This window comes from Nymphaea colorata, chromosome 9, assembly GCF_008831285.2.
Source record: "Nymphaea colorata isolate Beijing-Zhang1983 chromosome 9, ASM883128v2, whole genome shotgun sequence".
Taxonomy (NCBI): Eukaryota; Viridiplantae; Streptophyta; class Magnoliopsida; order Nymphaeales; family Nymphaeaceae; genus Nymphaea; species Nymphaea colorata.
Window position 1 is genome coordinate 693158 of NC_045146.1, and position 21109 is coordinate 714266.

Below are 21109 nucleotides of genomic sequence, written 5' to 3' on the forward strand. Positions count from 1 at the left end.
ACGAAGAAGCCGCCGGCAGGCCATTGGGTGGCCGCGGGCGGGTCGCGCAAGGACGACGGTGTTCGGCCGTCGCCTAATGGCCGGCCGACGCCTACCAAGACGGTCGGAAACCGTCGCCCCTCCCTGCCGTCGCCTTCCCTGTTTCCCCTTTCCTTCTTCCTCTTTCATGGCGGCTGCGAAGGAGACGCGGAGGGCACCGACAGGCCACCCACGGCGTGGGTGGCCGCAAGCAGCGACGCGCCCCAACGGCCGGAGGCCCCCCATCGCCCAATGGCGACAGACGCCCCCGATCCTTTCTTCCCCTTCTCCGATCCTCCTCATTGCTGCAACGGAAGCCCGATGGCTTCCGTCGCACGCCCTCAACCCTTTTTTTTTTTTTTTTTTTGAAAACTCTTGCAGCAGAAAACAGGGGAAGAATCGAAGAGGGAAAAACGCCAAAAAATCAACGATTCAATGAATCAACAATGAGCATAGGCTCTGATACCAATTGTTGGGATTTCTCCCCTTCATGCATACACAAAACCAAACGTATATGCCATAAACAAAAACAAGATCATGCTCATGCTAAATCATTGAATTAAACAAAACCTTAGACTTAAAGCGGAAGCGTACCTGAATCCATCTAAAGAACTGGACGGTAGATCGCGGTAGGATCTTCCAGGGTCTTTGCGGCGCGCTTGAGGTCTCTCTCAGATGGGGAAGAGCATAGAAACCAATGTTTCAGGCAACCATTGCACGACCCCAGTGACCACTATCATTTTATAATAAGGACAATTACGGATTCCACTCATCAAAGAGTCTGTAATTGCGTACTGGTATCTATACATTTCAAAATTACCCCATACTATCTAAAATGACGTAATATCCCAAAATGCAATCACTTAAGCGGATATTTACGTTAAGACAGTCATAATGTCTGAAATTCCTCATAGACATATGTCGGCCCACTAAATGATCTTACAATTTGTTCATAACAAGAAAGAATATAGAAAATTAAAAAATGCTGAATAACAAGAAAAAATACCAAGAATTAAAGAATGCTAACCACAAGCCCTGATGGAACCAGAAAAAGCTAAAAGCAGGACTAAGCTATACATCAACAAAGCTACAACTTACACAGATATGGGATCACCAGAAGTCACCATTTCGTGGACAGCTCTAATCTGAGAGCCGGACTCCTGCAGATTGCTGCTGTCACCAATGTACCATTGAAACGACCTCTTCCATTTACCACAATTTGACGTAACAGAATTCTCTTGATCAATTGGAAATCTGACAACCATCTCCAATAGGGAACCGGACTCTCTGAAGGACTGCTGAGACCTTGAGAATACACCTTTTCGAACCGCAGCAACGGCTTGCTTACCTTGAATGACAGAAATGCCTCCCTCAAACAATCCACCCTGAAATCAGACTGATCTTCCAATACGGGCTGAAAATATTTGCCTTCGACCATGTCTGGCTCCATCTAAGAACCTGATCAGACGAGGTTTGCTTTGAGATGACCTCGATAGAGGCGTGCCAAACTTCTTGCTTTTCCTCACCAATGGATCCACTCATCCCTTTATGAAGAGCCTGCTTGTGGAAGGACCAAGTCTTCTAAACGACAATATTAAAGCACAAGAACCAACAAAAGCTTGAACTCCTGATAATTGTTTTCTCCCTATCGAACATAGAGACTCAGAGCAGAAATCTCCATCAAGAGATTTTAAGACACCGAACCAGGTAACTACATACCTCCAGACATGACTAGCGAAGGGACGAGAACCGACTATGCCACCAAAAGATGGTCCTGGAAAAGATCGTCAGAAAACTAGAGGAATTTGCATACATCTCACAAATAAAAATGCAAATAGGAGGAACAGGCATGGTGTTTATATTTTTATTCATTTGTAAAAATTCAAATAATTTCAGTGTGCCAAGATTGAAAGCTCCAATAGTCAATTTATAAGGTCGACTATGTTAAATAAAACTGTCAGATTCGATTACCAAAATCTGGCAGGAAGTATCGGCTTCATAGACATCCCTGGATAACGACATCCGATCTTGTCTTAAACAATATTTTTTTCTCTTACCAACTTGTCGTCCCTCATTTTAAAGTTATCTTGTTTCAAACTCTAGCACAGGCGGATAGGGGGTGCTAACAAGTGTAGAACAAAAAACCATGTTGGTAATGATGTTTGATCTTGAGTCTTGACGACCACAAAAACTCACACCAGTAATCTTAAAATCCTTATAAAAGCGAATCTATATTTTTTGAACATATAGTTTTGAACATTACGAAAAGTGACAAGAAAATAATCAGAGTGAATAGATGGCAAATAAGTATAGATAAGCCAGGATATATCATAATGTATAATTGTATAAATGAATATGAAATATATATATTTAAGATATAAACAATGCATGAAAATTATCTGTCAATAAGATTTTATAAGGGTTTTAAAAATTTACAGTCTATGCATTTCTGACTCCTAGCTAGCAGTCTAGTGTAAACAATGTCTTCGTAATCTTTTTTGTTTTTAATATTTTCAAGCATTTCATATTCACCTGTGTGGTTACATACATCTAAAAACATTAGAACATCAGAAGATACACACTTGGAGGCATAATTTAAATGTTCACACATGCAATCCACTACACGCTTTTTGTTTCCATGTCTTCTGACCTATGCAGGGCCACCTTATAAATAAGTCCTAATGACTAGTGAGCGGAGATACTGGAATAAACCGTTTGAAGAATCCCTGTCTTCCAAACCTGGGTAATAAAAGAACCGAACGAAGTCAACAAGGCATGTCAATGCTCAGTTCATTAATTAATTCACTACAACATGAGCTGAGTCAGAAAACTCTGAGTAAGAATTCAAGGAGCACTAGGCTCATGTACATCATGAGTCAAGGTCGAGTTATCTCGTAACAAGCGTAACTTGTTTGAGATTAATTATCTTGTGAACAGATTGATTTATATGACAGGCTCAGCTTCACCTTGAGGTCGTGGTTGCGATTTAATATCATCAGCTATATATAATCACAATTTGATGTTGAAACCTCAAGATGATTTTGCTATACCGATTAACATAAATTTAGAATACAAGTGATAGGGATATATGAGGATGTGTTTATGCCGGAGATGTTTTTATCAAGAGCATGTTCCTACAATTCCAATGGTAACTTCGATTAACATGAGTATAAACACAGTACCATTTATACCAGTACCAGAAGAAAGGAGAGTCATAGACAATATTAGCTTCCTTATTGACGATTTTTTAAAAGAAGCTTTATGATACAAAATACCAGTACCATTTATACCAGTATCATTTTTCTTTTTCTTTTTTTGCATTTTTGCAAAACGTTATAGTTTACCATATTTTACATCACAAAATTGTAAGTAATTTATATAAATAATAATAATAACAATAATAGTAATAACAACAACAACTCTTGATGGCTACCATATTTTTCACCTTTTTGAACAATATAAGAGATTAAAAAAATGTATAAAATGCAAAATTAATTAATAATTACTCTATAATTAGTAAATGAAACACTCCATTTTAGCCAAAAACTTCTTGATAATCTCAAGTCAGCTTGTTTTAATGTACAGAATATTACTTCTAAGAGCATATGGTTCAACTAAAGAACAAGTTCTCAAATAAATTTTCAATTTCTTAATGTCAATGGACCTATATATCTATTAAAATTAACTAGCTACCTATAGTTATTATTATTATTTTTGTATTGCTAAAAATTTCCGCAAAAAAGTGCATTTGTAATGGTTAATTGCTTGGCCACGGTTTTCGGTACGATGGAATATATTTTTTGCATTAGTTTTTAGCGCCACAAAATAAAAAATAACCAACTAGCTATACAAAGGTGGCCGACTGATTTGAGAGAAAGAAGGAGAGGTTGAAATTAGCTGGCTGCTAAAAGTTAATGGGTGACACAATATTTAGGACCGTTGCTAAAAATACCAAGCCACATGAAGAATAGCAATAGTTTATGGTATAACCATGTTTATGTACATGACACTTCAATCTTGTCAATGTTTTTGGTTGATTAAAATTTAAAAATTTATCCACAAAAAAATACTTATTACACTAGTATTAGCGACAATGTATGATACTAAAGCTGTTTATGATGGCTTTACCAATCATTTATTATCCTTTTAAGAGCACATTTTTAAGTTTTTAGCCATTCAACAACTGCACAGCATCTGATAGTATATATATATATATACTTGTATTGAAAATGGCCGACTAATGAGAAAACAACATTAGGTCATGGAACCAGTTGGCTAGCTGATTTTAATTTCGTTTATATATATAAACATGTATATATATACGCATACGAAAACTCAGTACAATTTAAAAAATTTATACTATTAACACAAAAAAAAATTGTGATCCTTTCTCTTTCCCCCAAACTCCCGGTTTCTTCCGCGTGGACATCTCCACTCGTCTCGCGGGGAAACGGTAGGGGAAGGGAAATGGTACATTTTTTGCGACGCATCGAACCCAAGTCGCCAAACTTACTGTCGTAAACAGTGAGACCCACACCGGTAACCCATCGATCTCGCCTCACCGGCAGCAGCCACTTACCAACCTCGCATTGGCGTTCGAGCTATTCCAATCTTCCACCCGCCGGTGAGAGGTAAGGATCTCCCTCTCTCTCCTTTCCTCCCTCTCCCTCTCTCTTCTCTCGCTGGTGAGAGGTCCCTGTGATGAACGGGCCCTGGAAGTGCAGAGGCCAAACGGTTTTCAGAAATCTTTCAATCGTTTTTTCTGTTTTGAAGCATGGATTACATAGTGGGAAGCCTGGTTTAGCATTTTGTGAGTAATTCATCACAAACATAAAAACCAGATTTCATCGACGGAAAAATCAAGTTTTCACCGGTTTTCGCCGTTTCTGCAACCGGCAGTAACTGCTGGATTTTCGATTGATTATGAGTTTTTCGCCGGATGTGATGGGGATTTTTCTTAGTGCTCTAGCATCGAGTTTACAAGGTACTCACTCATCAAACACCCAAATACCTCTTAACTCATTCTTTTTTCTGGTTTATCAAACATGCCTTGATTTTCGGACTAGGTGAAATTTCCCCTCTTTGACCGTTTGCTGGGTGAACTTTCTCTATAAATCTTTTCCCTCTAAAACAGGAAGTGCAATCAGACGCTGCATGAAGGAAGCTGCCATTGAAAGTGCAGTAGGTTCCACCAGCAGTTTTTTTTTTTTTTTAATTTTATTTTTTCAAATATCTCTTATATGCCATCACAGCCCCTCCGTTTGTTGGCCATGGACTGCCGATTGTGAAACAAGGCTGCGGCGTTAGCCTCTATCTGTGTGCATCGACAGCCATGGCTGACGAACAGAGAGAGAGAGATGTACCGTGTACGTGGGAAACATGATAAGGGAAACAATAAGACAGAAATCCCACCTCATTCACTAAACAATAATTGGGATTTTATCCATTTACTTTTCTTCTTATCATATGGTTATGCATTTTGCATTTTTGTTGGTTTTGGTTATCTTGTAAATTAAGAAAGCCAAATACGGCTAATAAGTTGAGAAACTTTATTTTATTATGCTCTAGAAACATGTAACAACTTATGTAATATTCGTGTACAAGGTGGTGTTGTCAAATGACTCAAATCAGTCTTAGCTAAAAAATATTGTTAGTCTTTGTGAATTTATGCCTGTGATATATTTAACTTAATGAGAGGAAAACTCATAATCCCGTGGTTCTTATGATCACATGTTCACGACTTTCAGGTTTAACAATGGGACTAAATAAAACAGAAATAAATCTGAGGAGGTTGCTTCGTTTTGCTCCTAAGCAGCAGAATCCATCAAAACTTGTGCATGTAAGTTTTTTCTTGTAGGCTCGTTCCCCCATCTGATCTTGATTAGTCTTTTTCATGTGTTCATCGTTGTGATTTGTTTTTTGCTCATATTTTGTTGAACTTTAAATACTGTTATGATGTCAATCTCTTTATCTAGCTAACTTGATGAAATTCAAATAATCTCGATCACTGGGATACTCCATTCTGATACCCATTCTATGTCTTTTTAAAAGGTTATATTGGACACTTGATAAAAATGCTCCTATTGCTTCATTTTCAACCATATATCCCTGTGGGCAACAATTGCTTGTTTCAATGAGAGAAGTAAAGTTTACAACAATCAGGATGATGCTTCATTGTTTGTTGAGGCTTGGTTTGTTTCAGTTAAGGTTCACTATTAAAAACCATAAGTTGATTGGGTAAAGCATTCTGATCTCAATGATGGTGAACATTTACTGCAAGTTAAATGGTGACTGCTACACACACACACACATATATGAATAGAGGGACAGAGAGAGAGCCCATTAACTGTTACTCTGTTCTCATGCGACATAGGGTGACAGCATTTGTATCTAATCATTGTTTCCCTCGATATGCTTTCTATTTCTTATCATTACTTTCCTTACTGAAACTTCTATTTCCTTTAGTTATTGCAATTTTTTTGGGCTAAACTGCTGCTGTCAATAGTCAAAAGTAGCATACGGATGGGGCACTTGTAAGGGACTCATATTCGCTTGGTGAACATATTAGGTGTCTCATTTCCCATGTTAGTTCTTAGGCCTTAGCCCTTTTTATCCTAAAGCGGGCAATTCTTAAGGCAACAAGGTGGGAATGTTTGCACTTGTTTTTGGTTGCATGGCTGCAAGGGTCTTAAAAAATATCTGTGCCTCTGGTTGTCTCCAACATACAAAAACCTAGCTTTTTAGTTTACATAAATGATTTGTTTGGAATCTTTGGGATATTAAAAGTCAGGGTTTACTTCATGGTGCAATGCTGAGGTCTAATGCTTTTATTTACATAAGATGCTTCTGATTTTTCAGCATTGGCAGTATCTTTATCTGATACAGATTACTTGGTCTCTTCATGGATGATTGCCAATGCATATGTTTGTAACTTTCTTTCTTGTGCATTTTTTCATTTGTTCTTGCAGTATGTTGCTACCTCAAGGGAACTATTAGAACAGTTGAAGAAAGATAGTGCATCAGATGGCTTACCAAGGTTTGTTTGATGTTCACTTTCTCAGTTGCATTTACTATTGGTTGATGGTATTGCTTAGCATGATTTCCATTTTTAGAAAAAATAAAATTGGTTTGTAAAACCTACTGTGGTCATGATTGCATTTAAAGGTGCTGAATTTTTTCTAAAATTTCTTATTTTGGATTTTGGAACCTTTTTTGATGGCATTATTTACTTGAATGCAATACTAAAATGGTTAAAGTCATTGATTTTCCTCTTTTTGTGTCTTTTCACTAAACATTTGTTATTGACATTTGGTGAAACATTCCAGTCTACAACCAAATTTTAAAGCATATTAGCATGCAGAAGCTTTTCTTCACTAAAAAGTTACAATCATAGTATAATTATACAAAGTTTTGGTGAGGTTTTCCTTGGTAGCTTTTCAAAGCATGACTTTTCTAACAAAGATCTTGGAAGCTTTAAAACTTGAAACAATCTATGAATGAACCAAGTTATGAGATGATAGTTTTATAGTATTTTTTCCAAATATATTAAGAGCAACTAGAAAATTCCATAAAGTATTAAAGAAACAGAATGGAAAAAAAAATCCATATTTAAGGACATGAAAGGGAGATCTATGAAGACATCAGGAAGGATTTGAGGATGTATCTCTGGATAATAACATCATATTTTAGTTCTTGGCTAGATGTAATACTATTTTGGTATTTTGTCAACAATATTAGCTGGCTTATGTCATGGTGTTTTTAGAAAGTTGGCCACGTTGCTGGTTGTGATGGTAATGACATTCTTGTGCAATATGACATGCATCTTTATATGAGGATAGGCAAAAGGTGTGTGTATGAAGGTTTCTAGTCAGTTTTTTTTTCCCCATTTTTCTTCATGCTACCTATGGGAATGTAGCTGATGAATGTTATGCATGTTTTTCTTGAATACCATAAATGTATGATTTGAATAAGTTTGCTTGTGGTTGTCGTGTGATGATAAATGGCAATCTTGTTGGAGTTTCACCTTAAAAATTTTTGTTGGCACTATTTCGCTTGTTGGTATTGATAGGGTTTAAGCTTTCAAGAACATCATTTGTTTTGGGTCCAAACAAATATTAATGCAGTGATCTAGTGATTTCAATTAGATTGTTCCTGCAATATGAACTAGAAAGACCAATGATTTAGAGCAATCTTATTTGATTTTTCTTGAGTTTGCCTACCATTTTGATGTCTAAGATAACTGAATTGATATGATTGAAAACTTGAGAGTGCAACAAGATACTTGTGGAAAGACCAAAACATACGTTCTGTTCTATTGTAGATTTCCCCTTTGGCATTTCAAATAACATAATGAACAAGTTTATGCAAAGGACATGAAACTGTAAGAATCTTCACAAAGTACTTGTCTCTCCGTATGCAAAACAGATATGTTGAGAAGAGAGGATGAAAGAAGACGATGGAGGAAAGGGAGCAGCCGGCTTAACTCAGCCCTGCGTTCCTTAATCTTTAATTAAAGAATAACCCTAATAGGGTACAACAGATTTGTACATAAAAAGATAAAAAATTACAAGAGAGCCACCGCCTAGTAACTTTAGGCGTGTGGATATAAGGAGAATGGATCGGGTCTGAACAGACCCGATCCCCATACGCTAACAGCTCCCCTCAAGTTGTGCATGAGATTTGATCATGCACAACTTGTTCTTCAAATCCCAAAAATGCTGCCCTGTGAGACCTTTGGTAAAAAGATCAGCTATCTGTTCATTGGTAGATATATAAGTAGGCAAGATCTCGGCTTCTTCAACCTTCTGTCGAATGAAATGTTGATCAATCTCTATATGTTTGGTGCGATTATGCAAAATGGGATTGAAAGCAATTTTTATCGCACTTTGATTGTCACATAGTAATGATGACCGAACAATAGGAAGATTGAGCTCTCCAAGTAAATGACGTAACCATGACGCTTCAGCCGTCCCTGCAGCCATTGCTCTATATTCTGCCTCAGTGCTAGATCGTGCAACAGCACGCTGCTTCTTACTGCTCCAACAAATGAGATTAGAATCAAGAAAGAGACAGAAACCTGAAACTGATCGTCGGTCATCGGGATCGCCTGCCCAGTCGGCATCAGTATATGTATATATGCTATGTCCAAGAGAAACATTGGAACATTTGGTGTAGACTAGTCCATCTCCAAGAGTAGCTTTGAGATACCGTAGGATCCGCTTAGCAGCATCCATATGTCCTTCAGTGGGTGCATGCATGAACTGAGAAATCTGATTTACAGCATATACTATGTCTGGGCGAGTAAAGGTAAGGTATTGTAACATACCAACAATGCTGCGATAGAATGTGGGATTGGAATATGCAGCAGTTCCATCAGAGGCAGTCAATTTAGTATTCAGAACACTAGGGGTAGTGATGGGTTTGCAATTAGTCATACCTGCCCTATCCAAAACATCAAGGGTATACTTGTGCTGTGTAAGAGTCAAACTATCATTTGTCCTGTCAAGTTCGACACCCAAAAAATATCGTAATTCTCCCAGATCCTTCATCTTGAACTCTTGCTTCAACATACCTTTAACATAAGATATATGTGAAGAAGAATTCCCAGTTATAACAATATCATCAACATAGATAAGTAACCAGGTGGTAGCTTCTCCAGTGCGATAGATAAACAAAGAGTGATCGAGAGAGCTTCGGAGAAAACCAATTTGTTGTATGTGATGAGAAAAACGATCAAACCATGACCTAGAAGCTTGCTTCAACCCATATAGAGACTTGTGTAATTTGCAAACCCATTTTTGAGAATCATGAGTAGTGTAGCCGGGAGGTTGCTCCATGTATACCTCTTCCTTAAGAATTCCATGAAGAAAAGCATTTTTGACATCTAACTGATAGAGAGGCCATCCATACGAGACTGCAAGAGAAATAATGACACGGATTGTTCCCATCTTGATGACTGGACTGAATGTTTCATCATAATCTTCCCCATATTGCTGAGTGAAACCGCGCGCCACAAGTCGTGCTTTATACCGATCAATGCTACCATCTGGTTTATATTTCAGTTTATAAACCCATTTGGATCCCACAACATTCTTATCAACTGGACGAGGGACAATCTGCCAAGTCTGACATTCATGCAAGGCTGCCATTTCCTCATTCATAGCTTCAACCCAACATTTTTCCTTACTCGCATTGTGATAAGATGTTGGTTCCACCTTTTTGCTGACTTCTGTCATAAACAGCTGAAAATCCAAAGAAAAACTGTTATAGCTCACCCATCTATCAATAGGATGTCGCACGCGTTGTGATTGGCGTGGAACTGCAGTAGGAACTGATCGCCTAGAATACACCAGGCCTGAGAACCGATTATGCATAGGTGGCTCACTGGGCTGAGAAGATGAAGGCATGCTGTCCAAGGAAGTAGTGCTGCTCAAGGAACTACTTACAGATGTCTCGGGCTCATTAACAACTTGCTCATTGTGCTCAGTCAACATTGCTGCCCCTTGTCTTAAGATTTCAGCATGAAGCCAAGTATCATAAACTTCATTTTTGTCCTTGAGTGTCACAGAAGTAGCCTTGGGATCCTGTAACCTGTTCTCATCAAATACAACATGCCGTGAAATATGTACACGCCCAGTTTTAGGATTGTAACACCTATAACCCTTGTAATTTTCAGCATACCCTATAAATCTACATAAAACAGCACGATCTTGAAATTTGTTTCGCAAGGAAACATCAACATGCACATAGCACACACATCCAAAAACACGCAACTCCTCATAACGTGGCTGCTCTTGGTGTAAAAGAAAAAATGGTGATTTTCCATCAAGCAAAGCCAATGGCAATCGATTTATAACATGTACAGCCGTATGGAAAGCCTCGGTCCACAATGTCATAGGTAAGTCTGTTTCATGCATCATGCTAAGTGCACTTTCAACAATATGCCTATGTTTCCTTTCAGCAATTCCGTTTTGCTGAGGTGTATGCGGACATGAAATTTGTCTAGTGATCCCATTATCTAGTAAGTACTCAGTAAATTCATTAGAAATAAATTCACCACCACCATCACATTGAAAATGCACAATATTACTGGAATATTTATTTTGAAGTAAGGCATGAAATTGAGTGAATAGGCGAAAAACTTCTGATTTCTGTTTCATGAAATGGATCCAAGTATATCGGGAATATGAGTCAACAAAAATGACATAGTATCTACTCCCAGAAGAAGAAGGAACTGGAGCAGGCCCCCAAACATCAGAATATATGGTGTCAAAAACCTTTGGAGCTCTTTTATTTATTAATTGAAAAGGAAGGGCATGGCTCTTACAGATATGACAACTCGAGCACATGCTGGACTCACTGACAGAACTCAGACTGGACTTATCTAAGAGCCCGTCTGCAACAACACTTCGAACAAAAGATTGACTACAATGAGCTAACCGACCATGCCAAATGGATGGTTTATTATACTCTGTGACATTGACTTCACTATGACTTGGAAAACATGAATCGGAAGGGTGAGATTTTGACATCTGTGGAGCTCCTTCAAGGACATACATATCTCCTTTGCGAGTGCCCTCAGCGAATGTCTTCTTGGTTCGAGCATCCTTGACATAAACAGAAGAGGGTGTGAATTCAACAGAGGATTGAGTATCATCAATAAGCTTGGACACTGAAATAATATTTTTCTTGACACTTGGAACAACAAGAACATTTTTTAATGGAATCGAAGAAGAGCCCATAGAAATTTGTACATTTCCAATGTGTGATATTGTGTGATGGGAACCATCTCCCGTGACAACTGAGCCTTTATCTAAATAAGGGAGAGCACTAGAGAGATTACCTGCGTCACCAGTAACATGGGCTGCTGCTCCAGAGTCCACATACCATTCTCCTTGCTCGTTTTGTTTCAAATGAAGCTTAGACAGGGCTGTCATGAGGAGTTGTTGTACGTCTGCTGAAACATTAGATCCAGATGATGATGAAGCTGACCCTGCTGCTGCCTTGTTCTCACGTCTAATCTGATTATTTTTGTTCTGCGGGTTGTGCCAACATTCTGACTTTACATGCCCCCTCTTGTTGCAATAGAAACAAGTCGGAACCCTTCTAGATGTGGCAGATGTAGTATTCATGCCCTGTGGTGTTGGGAGAATCCCTCTTCCCATTCCTGCCTGAGGAATCCAAGTACGAGTGCGATTCCCTTGCAATGCATGTGTCCCTGTGATCAGTACATTGTGACTGTTGGAAGGAATCAAATTCTGTCGCTGAACACGACTAGCTTCGTGTTGAAATAACTTAGCCTTGAGATCTTCGAAAGATGGAAGAATAGGTAGGACTTCCAAGGCTGTGCAAAAAATATCAAAATCTGTTCCCAATCCACTCAAGGCTTGTTGCACTTTGTCCTTGTCGCTGACGGGATGTCCAATGGCAGCAAGTTGATCACTTACACTTTTAATTTCATTCAAATATTCCAAAACAGTACGCGTCCCACGCTTGATGTCCTGAAATTGCCTTTTTAACTGCAGAAAACGTGCTTCGGATACTTGAGAATACGTGGTGGCAAGGGTAGACCACAACTCTAGGGCTGTTAAATCATCATCAATACCTCCTAATACTTCCTCTGACAAAGTAGAAGTAATATAGGCAACAAGAGACTGGTCGTGAGCCAGCCAAGCTTCATACTCAGGATTATTTTCAGTAATGGTTTCATATTCAAATCTGATTTCACTCATAGCCGCAGCCCCAGCAGCTTGATCTCCCACTACGGTTTTCTTCACTTCACGGTCAATATACATAGGAGGTGCTGGAGTGGTCCCATCGATATGCCCGTAGAGTCTATGACTTTTGATAAAAGGGACTATTTGACGTTTCCAAGTCAAATAGTTACTATGATTCAGCTTTTGTGAAATAAGTTGGGAGAGAAAGCTGGAAGATAGAAGAGAGGGGGTCGGCTGATCCATAATTGATTTAGGGCAACGACAAAAATTAGGGCAAAACGATGAGAAGATTAGGGCACAACGATTAGGGCAAATCACGCAAGATTTAGGGCAGAAACTGAAAAGAGGGATGATCACGCCAGAAAAGAAAGAATTTAGGGCAGATTAGGGCTAATCACATCAAACTGAAATCACTCACCGGAGGACGATGCAACCTGGCTCTGATACCATGTAAGAATCTTCACAAAGTACTTGTCTCTCCGTATGCAAAACAGATATGTTGAGAAGAGAGGATGAAAGAAGACGATGGAGGAAAGGGAGCAGCCGGCTTAACTCAGCCCTGCGTTCCTTAATCTTTAATTAAAGAATAACCCTAATAGGGTACAACAGATTTGTACATAAAAAGATAAAAAATTACAAGAGAGCCACCGCCTAGTAACTTTAGGCGTGTGGATATAAGGAGAATGGATCGGGTCTGAACAGACCCGATCCCCATACGCTAACAGAAACTACTGTCTTCCACTAAGAGGACGCCTATGTAATAGTAGTTACCTTTAACAGCATTTTCATGACTCTCCCTACCTGCTGAACCTGTGAACTTATGCAGTGGTAAAATATGAGGAGCCAACAAAAGCTTAGTTCACAAGATTGGGACTTCCAAGTTGAAGGAGGTCAACAGATCAATGTCTGCAATGCTTTTGTCATGATCTAGTGGGGTTCTGCCGGACCCTGGGTTGCCTGTCTAATAAAAAATATGATGAGAAGTGGATTGAGTTTCTAACCTTTCGTATTAAATCTTTAATAACTTTATTCTTGATGGAGTTTAAACTCATAACATTTTGTTCAGCATTTTGCTCGTTGGTATTTTGCTGAAAAGGGTTTCAACTTTTAAGAACATCATTTTTTTTTTCGGTTGAAAAGCAAGTAATGCAGTGACCTAGTGTTGGCCATTGGGTTGTTTTGCATTATTATGAACTAGAGTTTTTAACAATTTTAATGCAATGTCATTTTGTTTTTTCTTGATTGTTTTTTACCAGCATGACAAACTAAAGCAATTAACTTTACAAAGATGTAGTGCAATGAGATAATCGTGAAAAGACCAAAACGTAAGTTCCATCCTTTTGTAGCTTCCTCACTATTGCGTTTCAAATAAATAGTGAAGAAGCTTATGCATATGATACATGAGACAGCTCGCTTCCACCATTTACAATCAATGTCATTTGTAGTTTCTTTTAACAACACTTTTTGTGATTTGATTATCCCTTTCCTGTTGAAGCTAAGAACATATGAAGCTAAATCACATGAGTCTAGGTGTAGGTATGGTAGGACGGGTTCGGACACGACAATTTAAAAAGTGTGGGTACGGGGTTACAATGCTGATTTCACACACACATATACACAATGTTCTGAGGATACAGATCCTGCATTCAGAAGGAAAACACCAGTCTAGTGCATTTACTCTTTGAGTTCACTATGAACTTGTTATAAAATGCTAATGCTACATTCTATAGCTTTTGAAAAGTCTAGTTTCTTTGTTTTTTGATAGGTTTTATAATAGGTTCAGAAGTGAGTATGTAGTATGTACCATCAATATGCCTATTGTAAATGCATTCGGCTATTAGAAATGATTATGACATTTAGGGCTTTTACGGTAAAACTTAAAATACGCATAAATGCTTATATATGTCAAATGGTTATGACATTTACATTAAAAATTAAAATAGTCGTTTATGTTAACCATAAGGAATAGTCACTAATAACGTCTCGGAGTTTTAAATGGCGAGGTTTTTCTTGGGTATAATACGGCAAGATTGAAAAAAACGGGAAAAATATGGTAAATTTTTAAAAATTTTAAAAACTAAAAATGAGGGAAAAATAAAATAAATGAGAAACTAATAACACAAACATCACAAGATAAAGTAGATTTGCAACAAATAAAAAATAGAAAATGAAAAAAAAGCCTGTTTGGCATTAAAAAAAAATGAAAAAAGTGAAAAGAAAAACGCTTTCTCCATTTTTAACGTTTTTTAAAGTTTTAAATGGTCATTTAATTTTATCGCGTTTTTTCGAAAAAAACACGTTTTCTGTAACGGTAAACACAACTTCAAGTATGTTTAATCATATGCATAGTCAGCATGATCGACTATCAGTTTATGTTTTGAATCTGGTCCGATCGAGACCAGATCCACAACATGGCCACTCGGGCAGGGTATGTGTGTCTCAGACTCTCAGTACTGGCATACCAACCCAGGTATGCCAGCATCCATGTTACATAGACATGCAGTGATTAAATATGAGGAGCCATCAAGAGCTTAGATGACAAAGTTGGGAATTTCAAGTTGAAGAAAGTCAAGAAAACAATATCTGCAATGTTTTGCCATGATCTAGTGGGGTTCTGCCTAACCCTGGTTACTTGTTTAATAAAAACATATGATGAGAAGCAGATCAAGTATCTCTTTTTTTGTATCATGACTTTGAGAATTCATAAATTCCAGCTTGAGCAGTTGCAGCATACTCAGGTTGGAGTTTTCTTTTGAATAATTATAATAGCATGATAAAATAATTTGCAGAATTTCATAAGTACTTGTTTACCATGCGGCACTGCTGACTTGGTTATATCTGTGACATTGAACGTTTAAGGTGATCAATTGAATGTTAGGCTGAAACCTGAAAGTAACAATTAAATTGGGCTAGTAAGATGTGTGTGAGAGAGGCCGGAGAAATCAACGTCATGATATATATTTATATATATATATATATATGAACTAAAATCAACCAGCTACCTCTATGGCCGAACAGTTATTATTATTATTTTTTTACTTTGTGATGTTAAAACCATTGTAAAAAGTGCATTTGCAACGGGCCGACAGCCAATTGCTTGGCTACGGTTTTCAGCAACAAAATGCACTTGTTGCAACAATTTTTAGTGGAAAAATAAAAAAGTAACCATCTGGCCATAGTGGTAACCTTCTGATTAGTAGCGCACACTGCTTGGCCACCTGCTTTCACCTGTTATATACACTTCAAACTTTAATTCATCTATAGATTGTTAGTTCGTATATTTTTATATAATCTTTTTACATGCACGTACACACACACACATATATGCACTCAAATCCACTGGTACGCTGCATGTTCACATGACATAGTTTCAACTTGTTTCTTAAATTTTCAACATTTTTTCTATTCACGTTTTTATCATCGACATATAAATAATAATCTTTCAGCTGTTCCTTTATCTTTCTCTAAGATCTTCTCTGGCTTTGGATATGCAGTATCTCTAAAGCGAACTTGAATGAATATTCCGAGAGAATTGAAGCACTTGCAGCTACATTAGCTTCCATGGTATTTAGATATATCTTCTAGTCCACACTCAAAATTTTGACTTAATGTTAGGTTGTTTACTTGGAACATGCTCCTGCCCTTGTTGTATTGTCAATCTACTTACTTTGTTCTGCCTTACTTTTAATTTTGCTTCTTAAGTGAGAGGGTTTGATTATCTTGAGAGAATCAAGATAAAAATTGGAAACAAGAAATTCCTCTCAAGGACGTTCTTTTAATTTTTGATGGTTTACCTGAGGTCCAGAACAATGGTTACCAGCAGTTTATTTCGTATCGGGAGATAGCTGAAAAGGAATTCACTTGACGAGATGTTGGAATGTTGACATAGCCCTTACGTCTTTTTTTGCCTTGATCAGAGACCAAATGACCTAGTTCAGGCTGATGTCCACGGGTTGAAAGATTCAGGTGACATCCAACCTGAAGAAACACTGCCAAGACCAGAGCCAAGTCAAATGAACAAGCCCTCATCACAAACTCTTAGAAGGAGATATTTGTGAGTATGGTAGGTGCTGAATTATGTTGAAACATTATGGAGTTCTGAGTTCTATAAGACTTAAATGCAGGTCTAACTCAGAAGGAGATGCCAAGGTTTCTGACAAGAGAGACAACAATTCCTCTGCTAAGCTAGACAGTTATGCTCAGGAGCACATAGAAAAGCATCGGTAATTTTTATTTGCTTAAACAATTCTTACTTCTGGTGTGATGGGAATGATGGTCAAATGTCTTCACTGAGAATTGGTAAAAAGAAACCATAAGTTTTCCTTTTAAATTTGGAACGTTTCCTTGCCTGCTTGTTTTGTAATTTGGAAACCACTGTGTTTTCTGCAAACAAAGGAAAAAATGTTACATGATTTTGTCTCCACAAATTCATCTCTTGAACTTTCCAAAAGAAAATCATTTTGTCAAAGCAAAGGCTAGCTTAACTCATAATATAGCTAGTTTTATGCATACTTCACACAATCAAATTCAGCAATCTATCTTTTGGGAGTCTTCCATTTAGTCTGTGGTGGTTCACAGGGTGCCCAGGTGATTAAATGCCACTTCAAAACTGACTTGGACTGCCACACTCCTGGCCATGTAAATATAACATATTTTCTTGTTTCAGATATAAATTTGGGAAACAAATAGCTAATGGCATGATCTCCCATCATGGGACGTTGTTACCATTTTACCTGGGTGCTAGTGTTGAAGGGTTGCTTCTGCAATTTGGATGATGAGAGGCAGGGCTTTATTATACACGATTGATTTGCTTAAGCATTTTTACATAATTATTTGAAAAAATAAAACTAACTTTTCTTAGGTTAGAAAAAATGCTCAGCATCACAGATATAATCATTGGTCTATTACATGTGAAGGAAATGTTTAGCGTTGTATAATGATAGTTAGCCGGTGCATTCTTTCAGTTTGGGCTACAGAAATCAGAGGTGGATTGTCTCTCAGCTTTTAAACCAAAATAAAAGGAAAAAGAAGATCACATTTTCAACTGCTCAAAAATATTTCGATTTCAAAATTTGGATACATAATTTGTGTTCATGAGATGATGTATCGATCCAATTATATCTCTGAGATGATGTAAATTTCTATATCCTTCAATGGAACTTATTACCTTATTTTGCTTCCAATGTTAAAAATGGATTTGATAAAAATAACTATTTCAAATAATGTAAAGGGAGTGCCATACTCTTTCATGATCAAGTATGCATGATAAGCCATGTGGTCTAAAATTCCACCTGTGTATTCACCTTGGATTAGTAGCCACCCGGTCAGAAGTTATGGGGCTATAGTTTCTATTTGCTGTTCTGTGTGTTGGAATATATTTCAATGATGTAGAGTTCTCAAAGCAATCCCCTGATTTCCTATGCTGGTATAATAGGAAACTACAGGAGGACCTCACAGATGAAATGGTTGTCCTAGCACGGCAGCTAAAGGAGAGCAGCCTGTTGATGAGTCAATCAGTGAAGGAGACTGAGAAGGTATTATAATTTAAGTTCAGTTTCTTGCTTCTGCTTTGCAAACATCAGATAGGTGCTGGAGTTTTTAGACCTTTTTGGTGTCAACCAGCCAATTTGGTGTCAAAAGCATTTCATGGTTGAAAGCTGGTATTGAACTATCAGCTCTTTCACAATATTCAACATAGCCCATGCATCTACTTGCTATGCCAATCCTCCTATGTTATATGTGGCTTGGTCTGTCTTCTACCTTCGTTGTTAATTATGCCTAACCATTTAAGGTTGTCACTATAACTTTGCCTTCTTGGCAGCACCAGTCTTGTTTCTTGTAGTTATCGTGGTCAAGGAAAATTGGATGTTAACAGTTGTAATCAATATGTAAATTCAGGTAGCCGATGGCTTGTTGGACTTTGGAGTCTATTCATTTAATGTTTGTAGCAAGCACACGACTGATCGGAAAGATGGTTTCTTGAGCTAAGGTCATGCTATTATTTTTTTAACCAAGGGATCATAGGCTTAAAGTCCATTCAGGACATCCACTAACTAGCTTGACCATGGAAAAGAAAGAATGAATGAAAAGCCAATGACAAGCATGCAGTCATCAACCTGATGATTGAGTTCTCCACATTGGAGGTATTATGGTGTTCCAACAACCTTGTGACCTATTAGTCAACTTGCATGTAATAAAGCAACTTATCAGCATTTTTTTTGAAACTGGGCCTTTTCTTTTCATGAGCATTTTTCCAAACAAAAGAAGGATAACTTGCATCTCTATTTGGCTTCATAAATTGTTCTTCACCTGCCATAGTTCTTGGTTTTGTAGGATCCAGAGTAAAGTATATAGTTGGTTTGGAACAAGAAGGCTAAGAACATAATTATCCATTTCCTGAGCCCATTTACTTGTTCTGTTGGATATATATCAGGATATTTTGAAACTGTGGTTTTCTTTTTCATGAGCATTTTTTCCAAACAAAGAAAGACAACTTGCGCTTCTATTTGGCTTCATAAATTGTTTCTCACCTGCCATAATTCTTGGTTACTTCTGTAGGATCCAGAGTAAAGTATATAGTTGGTTTGGAATAAAAAGGCTAAGAGCATAATTATCCATATCCTAAGCCCATTTACTTGCTCTTCAAAGGTATTAGGATATGCAAAAAATTTCTTACGGAGTACAAGCTCCTAATGCATCTTTTTGTCCTTCAGATACTTGATTCTACTGAGAAAGCTGTGGAGCATAGTCTAGCCAGCACTGGCCATGCCAATACGCGTGCAATGGAAGTCTACTCACGGAGCTTCAACACTACATGCTTCACATGGCTCTTGATCTTTGTCATGAGTTGCGTGTTTGTCATGGTTGTGCTTCTCATACGTGTTACTTGAAAAAAGGGTCTTCTGGATAATCATATTCCATGTGCTACAGTATCATGGCTTCTGCATTATCGTGCAGCAAGTGGATTTGAAGATTTTCAGGAAGATTGTAAGATGGCCGATGAAATCCCATCAGCTAGTCAATCTTTTTCATGCGTGCTTGTTATGGTTGTGGTTTCCATAATGCATCAAGAAAAGTTTTTCCCCTGATCGCCATGATGCTTGTGTTACGTTTGTCTCAAATAGGTTTTCATGGCTCTTTTGCACCAGTCCGCAGAAGATGGCTTTGAAGATCTGTCCTGAACATGTGTGATGGCATGCAACTCCATAGCTAGTACATCTTTTAGAATTTCATAGGGTACAGCTGAAGGCTTGCTGCATCGCAGAGTGTAGGTATTGGACTGATTAAGCCTTCTGTCACTTGTCATGTGTCTTAAATGTGACTATAATTAGTCTGCAACCAAATAAAATTTGATACATGTATATATGTTCCCTTTGCAGTGTCTGATCCTTGCTCTTTTTGTTCGTAATTATACGCTTCACAGGCATTCCTGGTCAGATTATGCTTGAGCTGTGGGGGCTTGCAAACTTGGCCTGATGGAGGAGAGGTTTGCGCCTTGTGTGTACGTAAGTTGACTTCTTAGAATGAACTGATATTTAGGAAGACCACCTGTATGAAATTAAAGCTGCAAATTCCGGATAGAAATAGGAGAGATACGGGTGTGCCTCACAATTAAAATATAGGCTAAAAGATACCACAAAAATTAATGTCATGTTAGTGTGTTTGTAATTAGGTACGAGTACAGAACATATTTTGAGGTGTGTGTAAGTGAAAAGTTCATCCGGGCCATTTAATCTTGCCAACGGGAACATATTTTGAGGTGTGTGTAAGTGAAAAGTTCATTCGAGCCATTTAATCTTGCCAACGGTTTTAATCTTGCCAACGGTTGCTGTTACCCGAAGGGCCGAAGCAGCTAGCATAAATGAAGCCATGATAGTATCGGTGACAATTGTATGCCATTAGTGTTCATAAATTCTCTTGAAAGGTCAAGACTAATGAAAATTGTATGTTATTTTTCATACCAAAAAAGGTCAAGGACTTTTTTGATGAAAGGTCAGTATTTTCATTCTTTGTTTGACATGATGAACATTCAAAATAATTGAAGCTGTCCGACAATTCCCTAGCTGCAACCTCTCTAGACAGAAGGAATGGGGGGCTCTACGCGGAAGACTTTCTTGCCCAATCCCCTTGCGCACCAACGAAGATCTGTCTACTGAAGCTCAATTCCATTTCTGGAACCAACTAAGCATTTGTTTGGTATGGAAAAAGACACACGTCTTAGTCTCTTTCTTCATCCTTTCATCTCGTTTCTTATCTTCTCAATATCTATGACAAAATCGTTCTGGTCAAGGCTTCATTTATGCTGGATTGATTTGGATCATGGCAACTGTTCAGTTCTCTCTAGCTCTTTCATTCCCACCATCCCCAACCATCGC

General features: G+C 37.9%; 1 protein-coding gene across 2 annotated transcripts; it reads left to right on the plus strand.

Annotated features, from left to right (window-relative positions):
• The first annotated feature begins 4417 nt into the window (after positions 1-4417).
• On the plus strand, positions 4418-20099 carry LOC116259827 (uncharacterized). Of its 2 annotated transcripts, none has more exons than XM_031637767.2 (8): positions 4418-4649; positions 5766-5857; positions 6987-7054; positions 16229-16298; positions 16652-16788; positions 16859-16957; positions 18169-18268; positions 19448-20099. In XM_031637767.2, the coding sequence occupies exons 2-8, from the start codon at positions 5774-5776 to the stop codon at positions 19622-19624; spliced, it is 735 nt and encodes a 244-aa protein (XP_031493627.1). In that variant the 5' UTR covers positions 4418-4649; positions 5766-5773; the 3' UTR covers positions 19625-20099. The 2 variants fall into 2 exon arrangements, with proteins under 2 accessions (XP_031493627.1, XP_031493626.1); XM_031637766.2 differs by lacking the exon at positions 4418-4649 and adding an exon at positions 4700-5002.
• The last annotated feature ends 1010 nt before the right edge of the window (positions 20100-21109 follow it).

What these genes read in the sequence shown, in the direction of transcription:
- LOC116259827 (XM_031637766.2), top strand. Translation starts at nt 4,942, where the DNA reads ATGAGTTTTTCGCCGGATGTGATGGGGATTTTTCTTAGTGCTCTAGCA. An exon ending in TCTAGCATCGAGTTTACAAG is followed by an intron (nt 5,003 to 5,765) that starts GTACTCACTCAT and finishes CACGACTTTCAG; the next exon opens with GTTTAACAATGGGACTAAAT. An exon ending in CAGCTACATTAGCTTCCATG is followed by an intron (nt 16,299 to 16,651) that starts GTATTTAGATAT and finishes TGCCTTGATCAG; the next exon opens with AGACCAAATGACCTAGTTCA.